At 43.1% G+C, this 17181-nt stretch overlaps 1 protein-coding gene across 1 annotated transcript in view; it reads left to right on the top strand.

Moving 5' to 3' along the window:
- Ezr (ezrin) overlaps positions 1 to 17181 on the top strand; it is a 43958-nt gene that overhangs the window by 249 nt on the left and 26528 nt on the right. Inside the window, exon 2 of the mRNA XM_003468445.5 lies at positions 423 to 509. Within this exon, the coding sequence (XP_003468493.1) occupies positions 498 to 509 (12 nt within the window). The 5' untranslated portion in view covers positions 423 to 497. The remainder of the gene's footprint in view (positions 1 to 422; positions 510 to 17181) is intronic.

Raw genomic sequence — 17181 nt, 5'->3', positions numbered from 1 at the left:
GTGCGGGGGCCGGGGAGGGCGACCCCGAGGGACAGGGCTCGGGATCCCGGTGTGTGGGCGGGGGTCCCCGTGCTGCTGCGGCGCGCCCTCCTCGGTCCCCTCAGAAGGAAGAGCGGAGCGCGGGCTGCGGGACGCGCGCCTCCTGGCCGGCGCCGTCCCTTTTCCACCACTCCGGGGCGGGTACAGTTTTTAAAAAGAGTTTCTCAAAAGGTCTGACGGTTGCGGTTTCAGCTCTGGGGCAACGGTTGCTACACAAAGTGAAACTTGCTGGTGCGCGGCCCGCGGGCTGCCCGGCGGACCTCAGCCGGCGCGGCCCCGCCCCGGCCGGGCTCTCCCGCCCCCCGCGGGCTGGGCGGTGACTCACGCGGCGCCGCCCGGCCGCTTCTTAAACCCGCGCGCTGCACGCTCCACTCTGACTCCAGGTCGCCAGAGCCTTCTCGTTTGCTGCTGCAGAGCGGAGTTTCCGAGAGGTCGAGTCAGCCCACCAGGAACCGAAAATGCCGAAGCCAGTAAGTGTTCCGCGATCCAGGCGGGGGCGCCTGGCGAGAAACTCGGTTTCGGGGGAAAGTCACCTGCGCTGGTTGCCGGCGCTGTTCTAGGTCCAACAGGGCTCAGTAGACGTGGGTAGGGACAGAAATCAGACGCTGACCCTTTTGTGGCCTGTTAAAGGCCTGTCACGTTGTGAAGTTCAGTATCTAGTCTTTTTGTCTGCGAGCCCCTTCCCCCGTAGTTGTGGTGTTTCGTGAACCCCAGAGGCTTCCGTCTGTGTTAAAAGTGCCTGCTAGTGCAACTTTAAGGTTTCTTACAAAGGTCAAATCTCAGGTAGATTCCGACGACCCACACCCTCTCTCAGTCTCATCAAGTGTAGGAAACCACATGCACCCCACACATTTCGGTGGCGACATGAAGGGCTTTTGGAGGGAAGACGCTGGTTCTGCGGGGGGCAGCCTCATTTGGGGTCCCTTTTGTGCCAGCCCCACGAGGCGCTGCCCAGTTAACCAGAGAATTTGCTGGTTACAGCAGGATTCCTATCTGAAAGGGTTAGCCGCGGACTTGAATTGCAGATGAGGCAGTCCCGGGAGTTTGATAAGGAGACTCCTTGGTCTCTAGTCGTGCCTTGCTCCTGCAAGTCAGCTGAATACAGTGCTGTGTGCCAGCACCTGTGGTCCTTCGTCTGTCCTGAGATTGCTGGCCAGGCGTAGGGGATTATGGAAGCAAAGTGGGTTCCTGGTGAATGGCATTTTTTAGGAAGTTGTACATTGCACCTGCTTTAATTCTGGTGAGTTGAGGATGAGAAACTGACTAGAGGGTTTCACATTTTTTGATTGTTTTGGATCACGATGGAAAATATATCAGGATTCATTATATTACGGTTTCTAGTTTTTCAAACATGTTGGTTCCATAATCAGGGTTTTTTTTTTTTTTTTAAACGGTTATATTCTGTTCTTTGAAATTCTTCATTTGAGGTGTTACTCTACTGTTAGAGCACTTACTGTTACTGTGGCAATAGACTTAGATGCCAATATAGTTGTTGGCCTAGTTTACAGCATCAAGATAACTGGTTCCAGTGGAGGTAGTTCAGTAATTGAATGCTTGCCTTTCCTGCCCCAAACCCTGCATTTTCAACTTAGAAATGGCACATGACCTCCAGGGTCTACAATGCCCGAGACATAAAACTGGCCTAAATCCTACAATTCCTTACTCATAACATGCAGAGAGGGGTGGTCAAAAGATTACTTCCTGGTGTGGTTTTCCTGATTTCATTAAAAGAAGCAACACTCTTAACAGTGCCCAGAAAAAGTATTAAACCTGTTTCCATTCACTATTTTTTTCTCTTTTCTTTATGAATTGTAATTTTTTAAAATTGTGGTAGAATATACATAATTGATCATCGTTCTCACATTAAGTGTCCAGTTAAGCAGCATTAAAGATACTCATGTTATGCAACCATCACCACCATCCAGCCCTTGAATGCCATCCTCCCAAACTTGACACTCAGCACCCCATAAATGCTAACTCCCCATTTCCCCTGGCCCCAGGCAACCACCATTGTACTCTGTTTCTATGAATTTGTCTACTCTCAGGAACTCAGATGGTTGGAATCATACAATTACTGATTGTCCTTTTGTGACTGTCTCATTTCCTCTAGCATAAGTAATCTCTTTCAGAGTTCATCCATGTGGCCGGCACTTTGTGTCGGATTGCCCTTTTTAAGGCTTTTATTTCTTAGGTAGATGTGTTTGAGTCTTGTATTGTTTTAAAGGTCTTTTGTGATGGATTAGGATTTAAAAGTTGTTTCTGACAAAGTGAAGTTGTAAATTGCTCGGGAAGGACAGCATCCCATTACCATGTGTGTCAGCCTTAACAAGTTTTTGAGAGGCTTGTTTTGTTTGAGACAAGTGTTCCTATGTAGTTCAACCTGACCTTGAACACACTACATAGCCCAGGCTGGCCTCAACTCAGTCGAGTCAAACCTCCTGCCTCAGGCTTTTGAGTACAGGGATTACAGGTGTGCCACACAACACCCAGCACAAAGGGTTATTGATCCTAATTATTCGGGCCCAAACTAAAGAGTTTCAATAGTGGCTTCCATGAGATTGGATGATTAACAACAGGATTAAAGATCAATCATACTTGGAAATGGGTACCTCTGAATCATTGAGGTTTCAGATTTCCTCCTTAATGACTGATTTGTGTAAGTGGAGTCAGTAGATGACTATTCATAAAACAGTGTAAATGAAATAATCTTCCTTTGCTATGTTTTCTGTTAATACTACTTCTTAGAACAGCACTTAATAAAAAGACAAGGTGTCTGTCCATGTGGCATGCATGTGCCCTGCACAGGGTGGCACAGATCCTGGCCAGTAGGCCGTGGCCAGGCTTCAGCAGAAGATCAGAGCCTCAATACAGTGTGACAGGAGAACCAACAGTGGTTAGAAGACCGCTGGCTCTTGGAGAGGCCACATTTCAGGGAAATCCTGCTAGAGGAATCTGGCAGTTGGAGAAACACAGCTGTGGCCTATAGTCTGGTGTTTTCTTTGACTACTTTGGTGCTTTATTCAGTGGGACTCATGGCTTTTCAGGAGGGCAGACTGGCATTTCCAGAGGGTACCTAGACCTGTGGCAGGCATGTGTCTCCAGCAGTGGGTGCTGTGTGGCCATCTCAGGAGCATGGTGGATTGGCCCTGGAGCCAGCTAAGGGCATAGTCCTTGTGCTGTCCTTTCAGACTGGGTGGCCTGCAGTGCTTCCTTTCTCCCTCCCTCCTTCCTTGCTTCTTGTTTCCTCCTAGGAGTGGGCAGTGGCTGGGCTAGATAGCAAGGAGGTGTGGGAAGTTGGGGAGGAAACCGTGAGCCTAGGTGTGAAGAGGTGGCTTCCAGCCAGAATCTTGCATAGCTGTCACCAAGGCCTTCTGTTGGTGTCCGAAGTGCTCCTACAGAAGTTTCTCATATAAGAGGAGGTTTGGACTGTGCCAGCACTTTTAAGACAAGTTCTGAGACAACCTTTTATTTCTTTGAGAATACTTGCTTTTCTACTAAATATTGTTAACAGGGACAAAATTTGCTGAATATACTGATAGATTTTTAACCTCTCCTGCCCCCATTCTTCGTTGAGAACACATGGGACTGTTTCCACCCTTCCTCCATCACGGCAGGCAGATGGTGAATTAGGTAGCTACGATTTCGGCATGTGGCTGTGAGAAATGCTGGCTAGGGTTACTGGTCTGCCATCCCCATGCTGCAAGGCATGATGAATATTTATAGTTCATCCATTAGTTCAGCAGACATTTACTGAGTTATTGTGAACCATGTGAGGCTCCAGAATGGCAGACACAGAAGTAGGTCCTGTCATCATGGATTTACAGCCTGGCTTGGGGACAGATAGTAATCAGAGTGAATGCAGAACTGCAGCTCTGACAGTTGAGCCTGAAGAAGGGTCCATGGTATGTATGGGAGTGGGGATTGAGACTCAGGTCAGGAGGGAGATCTGGGGAGGTAAGGACTGCTAAGCAGTACAGACAATGAAGGAACACAATGGGAAGGGGTCAGGGAGCTCAGCAAGCTGAACAGTGGCTCCAAGTCCCCGGCCTGGCAGTGGGGAGTAGGGTGAGCCTGGGATCCACAGGAAGGGGCATGCAGTCAGAGCTCAGGCATGCCTCATCAGCCTTGCTCAGGCAGTTTGATCTTACCTCGGGCTTTTGACCTTTCTGGAAGATGATGTGGTCAGACTGGCTTTTTGGAAAGCTGACTGTAGTGAGTGAGACTGCCGGAAGAGGGGTGTTGGGAGTGGAAAGTACAGTAGACCTAGAGCGAGCAGTTTGTAGGAGATGCTAACTGCTTGGACCACTAATTAGTGTTGGGAGCGCAGAAATGGGTACACTTGGGGGCTCTTGGGGAGGTAAACTGGCAGGCCCCTGACAGGTTGATGCACAGGCTGAGGGCATTGTCAGGTGGCCTTGCAGAACGGCATGGATAGTGGAGCCATCGCCAAGATCTGGAATCATGGAGAAGGACCAGTTTCAGGGGAAGCTTGAGAGTCTGGTTTTGTATATGATTGTTAATAAACTGTGTCTATGACAGTGAAAATTCTTCCTTTCATCAGGTTTAAGCGTCAGTGCTATGGTGCCATTATCTAGAAAGACAGGGCCAACTAAAATGTAGAGTTCTGTTTGACGTGAGCCAGCCATCCAGCCGCAGAACTTAATTTGGTAGTGACCATTGGTGTTTCGAAGTTTGGCTGTTTGGTTTTTGTTTGCTTGCTTTTTTTTTTTTTTTTTTTTAATGCTGGAGATTGAACCCCAGGCCTCAAATACACTAAAAAGCACTCTACCACTGAAATATATCCTCAGTCCTTTTAAAAAATTTTATTTTGGGACACATTTGCTAAATTGCCCAGCTGGTCCTTGCATTTGAAACTCCTGCCCCGCCCTCCAGGTTATATGGCATTACAAGTGTGCACCACCATGCCTGTCTTGGTTTTGTTTCATTTGTCTTTTTGAGGCAGAGTTCCACTGTGCAGTTTGGGCTAGCCTTGGATTTAACTTTGTAGCCCTGACTGACCTCCAACTCGCAATGATCCTCCTGCCTCAGCCTCTTCAGTGCTGGGATTACAGGTATGCACCACCATGCCTAGCTGTCTTTGTTTTTAAAGAGGAGAAAGAACCAGACATTCCCTATAAAGGCAATCCTCATTCCTCTTTTCTCTCAGACCTTCTACCCTAGCTTCATTAGTTAATTACTGCCCTAAGTGATAGTGTTGCGGTTTGCATTAAAAATTGGATAATTTTATTAGTACTTACATTTTGGGAAAGGAAAAACAGTATCACTTGATGAATTATTGTTTTTCTTTTCCTTTTTTTTTTTTTGTAATGCTCAGGGTGGAAGTAGAGCCTTGCACTTGCTAGGCAAGCTCTCTGCTACTTAGTTGTGTCTTCCCAAACCAGTTCTTTTTGTTAATGTTGTTTCTTGCACTTACATTTTTGTGTCTCTTTCAAAGTTTGGAGATCGGTAAAATGGTTTATTCTGCGTGATTTAGCGCTTGAATATTTCATCTCTGTAATCAAAAGCAGTAAAATTCACTTGGATTTCAAAATTAGTATATTAAATTAACCCTTACATTTTATTTTAGTAGTAACTACACTGGAACTCCTAAGCTACTCTAATTACTTTTTAAGTGCTAAATGTGTGTTTATTACTAATTATGTAGGGAGTGTTTATTTGAAGAAGCCAAAAAATTGTATTATTTCCATCTTAACATTATTTGTCAGCCATATGTGTTGACATAAGGAAGTTGATAGACTTCTGTAAATAATTTGGAACCTGACAAAAATATTGTGCTATAATATGACTCAGAAATTTTTGGGTACAATAAGATGTTTACCATACCGTTAATATACATTATTTTTCCATATTAAAAATGTAAAGAGAATAATTCCCTTCTTGTACTTAGGCAAGCTCTCTAGCATTTTTATATATCAATTTTGTCATCTATAAAATGGGAACTTTAAAAAGTGGGTTTTTTGTTTATTTTTGTTTTACTGTATTGATTGCCCAGCTAGTCTCAATCTCCCAGATTCAAGCAGTCCTGCCTCAGCCTTCCTAGTAGCTGGACTACAGGCATGTGCCACCACACCCAGCTAAAAACAGCTAAAGTGCAAAGGATATCATATAAAATAAACTAAGATAATGTTTGTATCTGAGACTCAGACAGCTGACATTCACATGCTGAAGCAGTTTGTTTCCTGGATATGTCTTACAGGTTTCTCAGTGTAATTTGTTAGCTGGAACATTGAGTTCCTGTAAACCAGATGAAGTTTGTTAAACAGCAACATGTAATGTTGGTAGAAGAGACCTCTGATTTCTCTTCCTCCTTATTTGTGTGTCCTGGTTGTTAAAATCCTCTAGGGCTCACATGAGCTCCTTCCTCGTGTGAGGAAGCCCTGTCCTGTGCCACTGTGTGCTTGGTACCAGGACAGTGAAACTGAGATCCACTTGGCCTCAGCCTAATGGAGGACACAGTGCATAAGCAGAGTCGAAGTGCAGTTCTGTACGAGGAACTTGAAGTAGAGCCGGGGCAGGCGCTGGCGGTGACAGAGATTTCAGGGCCATTCAGAATGCATTTCTGAGGCTGGTTCCAGTTTCTGTTCTCTGAGCCCTTTACCATCTATAAGTAAATGGTAATGCCTTTTCAAACGAAATGGAAGACTTTACTAACATAAACTATCCTTTTAATCTTTATATATTTGAGAAAATCCTAAAGACAAAAAAAAATCTGACCCAACTTGTATTGATTAAAAATAGAGGAACGGCTATCACCCAAAAGTCAAACTACATTATAGGCACTGTGTATCAGATGTTGACAGACTTTTTGGTAAGTTTGAAATTGCTTTCCACAACCTATTTTTGTTTTCTGTTTTTGCTTGAGAGATCATTTCAGCATTGCTGTGTTACAATGAGAGTGTGGTCATATCAAATAGTGTAAATATGTAATTGTTATCACCTAAGGACAGGCAGGTGAACTGGCATCTGCAGGCCCATCCTGGCTGCGGCCTGTTTCTGTAAGGTCTGACAGCTGACTGGTTTTTACATATTTGAAGGATGGTTTTAAAAACCCCAATATACCACAGATACCAGATAAGGCCCTCAGAGCTTAAAGTATTTACTCTGTGGCTCTTCACAAAATTTTTTTGCCAATCTCTACTTGGGGAATAATGGTAATTATTATTGTCTTTGTTATAATCTTGTGTATATTTTATGGCTAGATTAATATTTGAAAGTAAAGCCATGCTATTGGTTCCAATTTTTTTTTTTTTTTTTAAGTCTCAAAGAATATGTTTTGCGAGCCAGTATGAAGTGCATCATAGCCCTTGAGTAGGGACATCTACGTAAAAACTGTCACCAAGGAGCAAGTATGGTGCTGAGGTATTTTAAACAAGGGTGGTGTTTTTGTCAGTTCTTTGTTTAGAAGAGAAAGTGGCAGTATCTTGTATCATACTCCTTAAGCCATCATGTAATGACAGATTTCTGGCGTATGCTAAAAGAAAGCAATTTGTACCTGACACTTGAGTTGGAAAGACAGTGTCTATCAGTGAATTGCCTCCTTAATCATGAAAACTGTGTGAATTTTGGACTATAGCAGTGTCATAATTCTTTTTTTGTTTTGTTTTTGTTTTTTAGGCAGGGACTTGCTATGTAGTCCAGAGTAACCTTGAACTCACTATGTAGCCCAGGATGGCCTCAAACTCTTGGTGATCCTCCTGCCTCAGCCTCTTGAGTACTGGGATTAAGGGTGCGCATACCCATGCCTGGCAGCAGTATCATAATTCAACTCCAGATTTAGGCCCTTCCATCACCATTCCACTGTTTGCTAGATTTTACACTACACAGAGTTTCTCTTCCCTATAGCCATGTTCACACTTGTTTATTGGAGCCCTGGCCTTCCTGACTGCAAAGCCATAGGCAAGGTGGTTTCCAAAAAATGAGCATCATTATCTATTACAAGTAGAGCAAACTTCAAGTTCTTGCTTTGTTGGCAGATAAGTAGGGGTTAACCACGTAGGTAAGTATGCCTGTCTCACAGTGGACACACTCCGGCAGGTTGCTTCAGCTCCCTCTGCCTGCACACCTGCAAACAAGACCCTGCCTGCCCACCTGTGACAGCTGGTGTGACCATAGGAAGCACCTGGGACTGGTCGGGAAAGGTTGTATTCAGCTTGTAACTGCTGAGTTCTAATCTGATTAAAAGCTTTTCCATCCCATGATGGTCATTCTTTTCCCTCTGACTTGATAGTCTTAACAAAATAATGCAGTAAATAATCTTTACTTTTTACCCTTTTGCTCCTACAGTGAAGAGTGTCCAATATATAGAATACCTCCTGAGTCCGATTTTTAGGTCCTAGGAATACCTTGGTGAATATAAGGGCCTTTAAAGGAATTGCCTCCTCCCCACAGTCACAGCAAATGATGGCAGAAGTAATTTCACCAGATGTGCATTTCCTCCTTAAATGCACACTGACCTACCCTGACCCTATGGCCAGAGGCCCAGGAAAGCAGGCATAGGTCTAAATAAAGTAGCCTTGTCTGGAGTCTAAAGGAACAGACCTTCCTCAGGCCCTCCCCAGAGGAAGACTTGGTTTCAAAAGCTTATGTTGTAGTGGGAGAGACTAATATATAATGTTCAGAAGCAGTAGGAGGACTACATGCAGGATTTGCCAAGAGGTACAGTTATTTTTTATTCTTTCACTATTGGGTGAAGAGTTAAACTTGTTGCACAGAGTGACTTGTGATTGGGCAGAATGTGATGTGTTCTGGTTTTGCAGTAAATCATACCAGTGTTGAACAAGGAGCCACAATGATCTTTCTCCAAGACCTTGTTTGTGCTCTTGGTAGATTTGATGAAAGTCCTTCATCACCTGCCAGGCTGCCTTAAATGCACCCCTCGTTGCTCAGGTGTTGTGGCTCAGGGAGCTGACTGTTTTGTTAGTGTTTGGCTGTTGCTCCATTGCTGGCTGTCTAGGTTTCTTGTACTGTGTGTCTTGGAAGGAGATTCAGTCTTGCTCCTTATGTTTCTTAAGAGAAACTTGAACCACAAATCACTGGGTGAAGTCTTAGAGTATAAGTACTAGGTTGGAATGGGTCTCAGTGACAACTATGTTGCATTCTAATGTGTTCTCATTAGGGTGCTGCATTGCCTGAGTTACATAATGAAGGGTGTTGCATCTGCATCTGGGTGCTGAGATATTTGCGTACTTGATACATTGTTCATAGCGTGAGACTTTTAAGTGAGTCTTTAAGGAGGTAGGATGGGAAGAGCATGGCATCTTATTAAGAATCTGGCCAGACAAGGCAGTGTAGAAATAGTGTTAAAATGAGACTCTAGATACATTATAGAGTTTGAACAGATCAACTGAAAAGTTGACCTGGGCCATCACCCCCCCCCATGCACATTTAAAAATTGCAGTTGACATGAAAACACATAAAACTGTTGGCTACCAGCTATTTTAATAGTACTGTGTACTTTTAAGGGAAGAAGGTCCAGGGACACAGCTGGGAACAAGACTTGTCTTTTTCTTTTTTGATAATAATATTGGGGATTGAACTTGGGTCCTTTGCATTGAGCTATAGCCCAGGCCTAAATTGCAAGCTAGGCTCAAACTTATATTCCTCCTGCCTCAGCCTCCCAAGTGCTGGGCTTACAGGTGTGCCCCACCACACCCAGCTTGTTCATGTGATTTAAATGAGGGGCAGAATTTGTCTGAGAAATAGCCCTAGATGTTGTAAGTTTGGCTTATTTTATGTCTTTCCCCAAAATAACAGCTTAGCAAAAGAATTATGTTGTTTTGACATTTTTAATGTTTCCCAGCTTTCCCCTACCTTAACTTGATTAAAAGGGGAAAACTCTTCACAGACTTCTAAATTTACAAAGAAAACAATGCATTCCAGGTGGATAATGAATTTGGTTTCCTACATTTTGTGAGTCTAGGTTAAAAACCATTGCAGCATGTAGTAACTGTCTTGGCTTATCTCTTGTTTTTGTCTTTTACAAGCTCCTGAGTGTATGTGTATAGTTAACTGCACATTTCAGTGAGCTGGATTGGTGCTGAAATATGTGTGACACGTCTAGGAAAACTGAAATCACTTACAGAATTAAAGTTTCCCGAGTTTATTAGATGAAGAGAAATGACCTTGAATGAGAACTTACTTTGCCTGCTTTTAGGGTGAGGAGTAGAGAAGAACGTAGATTGTGTTTCTTTAAAGGATAATCTGCAGAATACACCATCCTTTGATTATTTCCTTCCCCTTTCCTATGTAGAGTGATGCCCAATAATTGCGGTTTAGTTCTCCTGTTAAATTTGTCCGCATGACTGATGCCATTCCCAGGATGGAAGAAGTTGATCCTGACTACTCATGGATAGCCACAAAAAGAAGCATCTTGCAGCTGAGCAGGTAGCACAGAGTACAGGAGCAGCATTTTCACAGACCTTTAGCGGATCGGAGGGTGTGCACAGGCCTAGCACCCCGGAGGGGTGGTGCAGCCCAGCAGGGAGAGCTCTGAACAAACTGTTCCAGCTCAGTTTTGAAGTAGAGGAAAGTGACCCTCTGTTTAAGTGACTGCTCAGAAAGTTCTCTTCTGGTTCTGAGGTCATGATTTTCTGTGATCATAAGAGTACAAATAGGACTGGTTTGTCTGCTTTGTGTTTGTTAAGCAGCCTAAGCATGACAGGAAGTGAGTCTGGGGGCAGGAAGTGGCTTACACTCAGGCAGAAAAGGAGCTATTTAAGATTTGAGATTTCATTACATATTCTTGAAGTTGTGGGATAGATTGCCCTATAGGCTGTCTTTAAGGAGAAAAGAGAGTTTCATATAATTTTCACCCTAGAATTTAGAAATACAAACTTTGCGATTCAAATAATGGACTTCTAACTTTAGTGATACCATCTAAGACCTATACTAATATCAGTATTTTTGATTATCAGAATTTGAGAAAATCACTTAAACCTTCCTGCATAAAAACCTTCTTTTTCTTCAACCATTTGAAAAAGATTGTCAGTCTGGGCATGGTGGTATCTATTGTAATGCTAGCTACTTGGGAGGCTGAGGCAGGAGGATCTGAGGTGTCACACATTCAAGACTGGGCAACTTAGCAAAATCATGTGCCCAAAAAAAGGTGGTTAGAAAGGATAACTTCATGCCAAACAATACTCATTTAGTTACCCTACAAAACATACTTTGTCACTGTTTTAGTTCTTAAAATCTATATAAATACAAATATACCAATGTAGATAACCTGTGCAAAAGTTACTAGAAGACTCAGCTTCTGTGTGTTAATGGCTGCTAATGTCTTAATATGTATTAAGAATTTTGTATTTCTGCTTTAAACTTAACCAAATGGTTGAGAGGGAATAGTGAGAAAAGTCTGGAAAGAAGTGAGGGGTGTGGGGTTGAATTTTTATCTTTAAAGTGAATCCAGAAGTTCTTCTGAAGTGCTCTTGGCATCTCTGAAATGAGGCCAGTGTCACCTCCATCATGACAGGAGAGTCACCAAGGCTTGGGCCCACCTGCCTTGGTCCCCAGGAAACCGGACAGGCTGGTTGGCCCATGGTAGGGACATGAAATGTATGGGTAAGTGTTCCAGAATGAAACTATAATAATTATAAGTAACAATTATGAGCAGAACAATATCATAAAGCTTTCCTATCAAAACTGTATGGTTGTGGTAATCTTTACATTTTTCTTTTAGAGTCTCCCTACATCTTTTTAAATTTGTATTAGTACCTGTTTGCAGTACATGAGTACATTCATCCCAGGGAGTGGTACAGGTATATAACCCATTTTAATTCTTTTTTCCCCTTTCTGCCAGACTTGCAGTTAAAATTGGAAACAATGAGTATTTAAAGTCTCTTTATGTTGAGTTAAAATTGAGGGTCACATTTCCTGAAACTAAGTACTCGGCTAAACTGAACCCAAAAACTAGGTTCAGTTATTTAAATTTTGAGGAAAAGAAGTTGGTTCCTTTGACTTTGCCCTCTGAGGTTGTGACCTTACATTTCTCAGTGATTAGCACTTGGGCAAATACTAACCAGAGTGCTTTTCACACCTTGCTCAGGAAGGAGGCTGCTGCAGGGAAGGCAGTAATGTGGGTGATGGTGTTTTAGTCATCCTGGTTCCTGTCTGAGGCAAATTTGAATTCTCTGGCTAATTAAGTTTCTGCTGGGAAGAATCACTGTCGCAAGGACAGCATCCACAGTGAAGGCCTGTGGATTTACTGTGGTCACAGGAAGTCCAAGAGCAGCTGATGCTGGCCACAAGGTCCCTATTTCTGGGAAGTGTAACACCACTTGTGGTTCCTAGGTAGGTGAAGGGACAGCTGAACTGTGTAGGCCAGCACTTCAGCCCCTGGGGGTGCTGTCTAGTGATTATCAGAGTTAACAGCAGACTCTTGTCAGCTATGACTTTTGATAATTTTATTATTATTACTTAGGTAATAAAAGACTAATATATATAGAGTGTGTGTCTGTCCACCCATGTGTTTGTTGGTTGGTGTACATGGACATTTTACTGATTTGCCTGGTAGCTTTTTCAAAACTGGCCTGCTCTTGGTCTGACAGTTCTCTTAAACCCATTGATCAAGATGATTTTTTTTTTAAATAATGGTGCTGGGAATTGAACCCAGAGCCTTGTGCATGGAAGGCAAGAGCTCTTGCACCGAGCCACACTTCCAGCCTCAAGAAACTTTCTGCATATGTATGGGCTTCTCTCTCTTCCCTCTGGTGCTAAGGGTCTGGAAGCCAGGGTCTTACACATGCTAGAAAAATTCTCTTAACCACCGAGCTGTATCCCCACCTTTTTTTTTTTGAAACAGGGTCTCACCTTGCATTTCACACTGTCCTTGACCTGTGTAGCCCAGGCTAGTTTTGAACATTTGGCAGTCCTCCTGCCAAGAAGCTGAGATTACAGGGGTATGTACTATCACACCTAGTTTCATCATGGTTTTTGTTGTTGTTTATTTGTTTTGTTTTTTTGGTTATCTTTAACCTTAAAGAGAAGGCAGTATGAGATGATGGTCTGGTATAACTCATACAAGGAGCCTGGTAGAAAGGAGTAACAGTGTGTTCATCTCATCCATTGGCCTGCAGGTTTGCCATGTTTTTATTTTATCCTGTTACGTCTGTCTTCTCTGCATATCAAGAACACTTAGGAAGTCTGGCTGTAGAGCTAAATTTGAATGTGTGTCACTGGAATTTCCTGTGGCCTGGCCTGCCTTTGAGTGCTTGGTGACATATGGCTTCCACTATGAGCAAGACTTAGAGGAGAGTTGACTCAGTGGACAAGTGGTGCACATTTCTGTGCCAAGCACAGTATCAGGAAAATGTTGTAACTGGTATGTGCATGAGCTTCACTCCACTGTATGAAAAATGTTTTAAGGACCACCATTTAGCCAGGCCTGCTGGCTCATACCTGTAATCCCAGCACTGAGGCAAAAAGACTGCACAAGTTTGAGGCCAGCCTGACTTGCAGTGACTGACAGGCCACTGTGTACATGTCAGTTGGTTGGCAGTGGGTACTCTGCCGCCCCCACCCTCCAGTAGACTGTTGTCACTTAGAGCTTTAAAACAGGCTGGGCATTGGTGACACACCAGTGATTGTAGTACTCTGGTAGGCCAAGGCATGAAGATTGCAAATTTGACGCCCTACCTGGGCAGTTTAGAAAGACCCTGTCTCAATTTAAAAACATCCCCCCCTAAAATCTAAAATCCCATTACTACAAAAACAAAGACCAAAGAAGGACACTTATATGTCCAGGTTTTCTTAATCTCATTTTTCTTTCATTTTTGTTTTCCACTAAAGATGCTTTTAAATCTTACTAAATTGTCCCAACATAGTCTAGTTCGACATTTTTCAGCTACTGTCTGTTTGCGGTCATTAAAGAATGAGAATCAAATTAATGAAATGCTTAACTTGGTGTCCTTCAGCTGAGGCATGAATAGACAAAAATGATGCAGCCATACAGTGGGATATTACTTCACAGTAAAAAAGAAACGAAGTTTTGCTGCAGGGGTGAATCTTGAAAACATGCTAAGTGACAGAAGCTAGTCACAAAGAACATATAGTGAAAGATCCTATCTGTTGTAGTTTCCAGAATGGGCAAATCCATAGAGTTGAACAAGTTTTTGAAATGGTTGGTGGATTAAGAATAGTGAAAGTGGGGATCAGAGGTTTAGCTCAGCAGTTTAAGTGCCTGCTTGGCAAACTCGAGATCATGAGTTCAATGCCCAGTACCAAAAAAATAAAATAAAAGGAAAGTGAAAGATGACTGCTAATGGGCACAGGGTTTCTTTTGGGAGTGGTGAGTACTCTAAAACTAGTTGGCAAATATTGGATGCATTATTGTATGTACTAAACACCACTGGATTGTGTATTTCAAATGTTCACCTTTTACAGTGTGCAAATCAAAATATAGTACTGTCTAGAATTTTTTAATTAGATGGGCCAAAACCACATTGAAGACATTTTTGTTACTCATCTGTCATCAGTTGTGAGCCTCCTCCCTTCTGTGGGAGAACCTTACTGTATTCACTTCCTATCAGAGCTTTTCTAATCATTTGGAAGGCCTTATCCAAATATTTGAGAGCTGTTAAAAGTCGCTGAAGTGGCACCTTTGGAAGAAGGTTGGAATGCTGTTTTACAGCTATGATGCTTTACAGCGCTACAAAGGGTCAGACTCATTGTAATCTTGGGGTGATTGGCTCATTGGTCAGACTGTTTTGAGTGGATGATAAGGTAGGGATTAATCTGTTTTCACTGAATCCACTGCCTGAAATTCAAACATTTAAACACTGGCAGTTGAATTTGCCTTTCTATTTTAAATAGCTTTCCTGATTCTTGACTATATAAGAAAACCCCCCTTCGAACCCCACAGTGTTTTAGCTCCTATAATTAAATCAGCTCTCCAAGGAGTCTGAGTCAGTTGCCTGTGAGTTTTTGGTCTTGATTTCTCCTTCCTGTCTCTGATTTTATTGTAGTTTGCACTTCCTATGGAAAAAGTGTGAATGAGAGATAATCTGAACTGAGTTTGAGGACTTTGGGAGAGGGAGAATGACACTTCTCAAAGGAGAACTTGCATAGCCAGATTTAGAGGGAAACAGCTGGGTGATAACTTGACATCCCAAAATTAAGTAATTATACATGTGTTAGAATTATTTCATTGTTGGTTCAGTCTCTTTATTTCTCAAACTTTTTTTTTTTTTATCATTACTGGGGATCGAACTCACCACCGCCTGCTTGCAAGGCAGGTTCTTATGCCGCTGAGCTAAATCCCCAGCCCCTATTTCTCAAACTCTTAAAAGGCATTTTTGATAATTAAATAGGAAAGGAAAATGTATTCTTAACTGATTCTTGGAGATGCTTCTTGGAAAAGCTTTTATGAGGGAACAGGAAAGTCTAGACACGTTGATCCTAGGATTTGACTGTATAGCAGGGTAGCAAAAAACCAAAGAAGCCTTTTAGTTAAATCAAGAAAAAAATTTACTCGAGACTTGGGCAATCTTAAAACATGGCCCCACCCGCCATATATCCCCTTTCTCTTTAAAAGCTGAGTCATTTCCAGAGAACAACCCAGCCACTGAGTTGAATAGTGTCAGAAGCCACACAAGATAGTTATTAAGGGTGGGGAGATCCCTCTCAGCGGAATGCTTTCCAATCACTCTATTTTACAAGTGGGGGAGCGGCAGGGATTGGCTTGCAGGTCCCACAGACCAGTGCTTGAGGGACAAGCAACAAGGATACTGGGTTAATCTGCTTTAACAGGGTAGGCTGTTACTCAGTTTATTAAACCAGAATTAAACCAGGTAAGAGTTTCCGGTCTTTCTTGTGGGTGGCGTTGGAGCCTGTGCTGTTGTGAATCTCCCTGAAAAGGACAGTTCTCCTTTCAGAAAAAAGCAGGAACAGCTGCAAGCTCTACTTTGTACAGGAAAACCTTCCATGGCCAGCTTCTCCTGGCACTCTAGTGTTGTTTTCCTCCTCATGGTCAAGCAGTGTCATGGGCCATCCCATGCTACGTGCAGGCAGCCCCAGCCATCTGAGCACACTCAGGTGCACATGTGACATGTGCCTCTGGATGGACCGATAGCACTGCAGACCCCAAAGAGCAAGTCTACACCTTCCATTCAGAGTAAGTGGACGAGGTCCAGGGGCAAGGAATTCACTACTTGAGGGTCCTCAGTAGGGTGTAGACACCCAGTTCTTGAACCCAGGCCTTCTTGCTCCTATATTTTTTCTGCTTTCCACTGACCCCCAGGTCTGGCCTATGCTCAAAAACACTTGAGTGACTCTTTAAGAAACACAGATCCCTGGGCTAAGGGCCAGAAACCCATGTTTGCAAAGCAGCTGAGGATATTGTAACCACTGTGGTATATGCTAGCTGTGCTCTTGGTAAAGTACTTCGGGGTGGAGTAGTGGGAAGTGCTGTGTGCTCACAGTGCCACAGCTGCCCCAAACTGTCTGGTGTTGGTCAGGGTTTGTAGACTGACTGAGCCCTGGGGCCTGGGAGGTGCCACTAACGGGGCCTGGACCTGTGCACATTGGAGTAAAGCTGTAATACCCATCGGCTCCTAGTGTGAGCCAGGCTAACGGAGGGTAAGAGCAACAAACACAAGGTTTGTAAAAGATTTATGAGGGGAAGAATAGACAAGAGTTGGTATTAGTTAGGTTCCCATTAAGGCAGAGATTTATGGGTTAAATATTTTAAATGATACTGCTTTATATAGTTAAGTGGTCTGGGATGAATACCTGTTAAGCTAGGTTTTCATTTTTTAGAAAAACAGTTTTGCTGGCCAGGTTTTTTTTTTTGGTAAAATTAAGTTCCTCTGTCTTTAGGCATTACTCTTTAAGCATACACTAGTATTTTAATAACAGATGGAAAACCTTTTTTACTGAAATAAAAATCAACTCATTTAAGTTTGGATCCATACCCCCTCCCCAGATTATTTCGTTAGAGCCTCACTTTGAAGGGTTCAGGCATCTTCAATACCAAGTGTTTCTGGCTTGTATCCAAGGCAAGGCATCATATTGTAGTATTGGGGATTGAACTCACGACCTTAAGCTTGCCAGGCAGGCGCTTATGCCACTCAGCTAAATCCCCAGCCCTTCTAAAATCCTTACACACTACATAGCTGAGAAAAGACT

The sequence above is a fragment of the Cavia porcellus genome, unplaced genomic scaffold (assembly GCF_034190915.1).
Source record: "Cavia porcellus strain 051 isolate PalLab524CR breed Dunkin Hartley unplaced genomic scaffold, mCavPor4.1 scaffold_22, whole genome shotgun sequence".
Taxonomy (NCBI): Eukaryota; Metazoa; Chordata; class Mammalia; order Rodentia; family Caviidae; genus Cavia; species Cavia porcellus.
The sequence above is the reverse complement of the archived record's forward strand: the minus strand, read 5'-3'. Positions and strand labels throughout refer to the sequence as shown.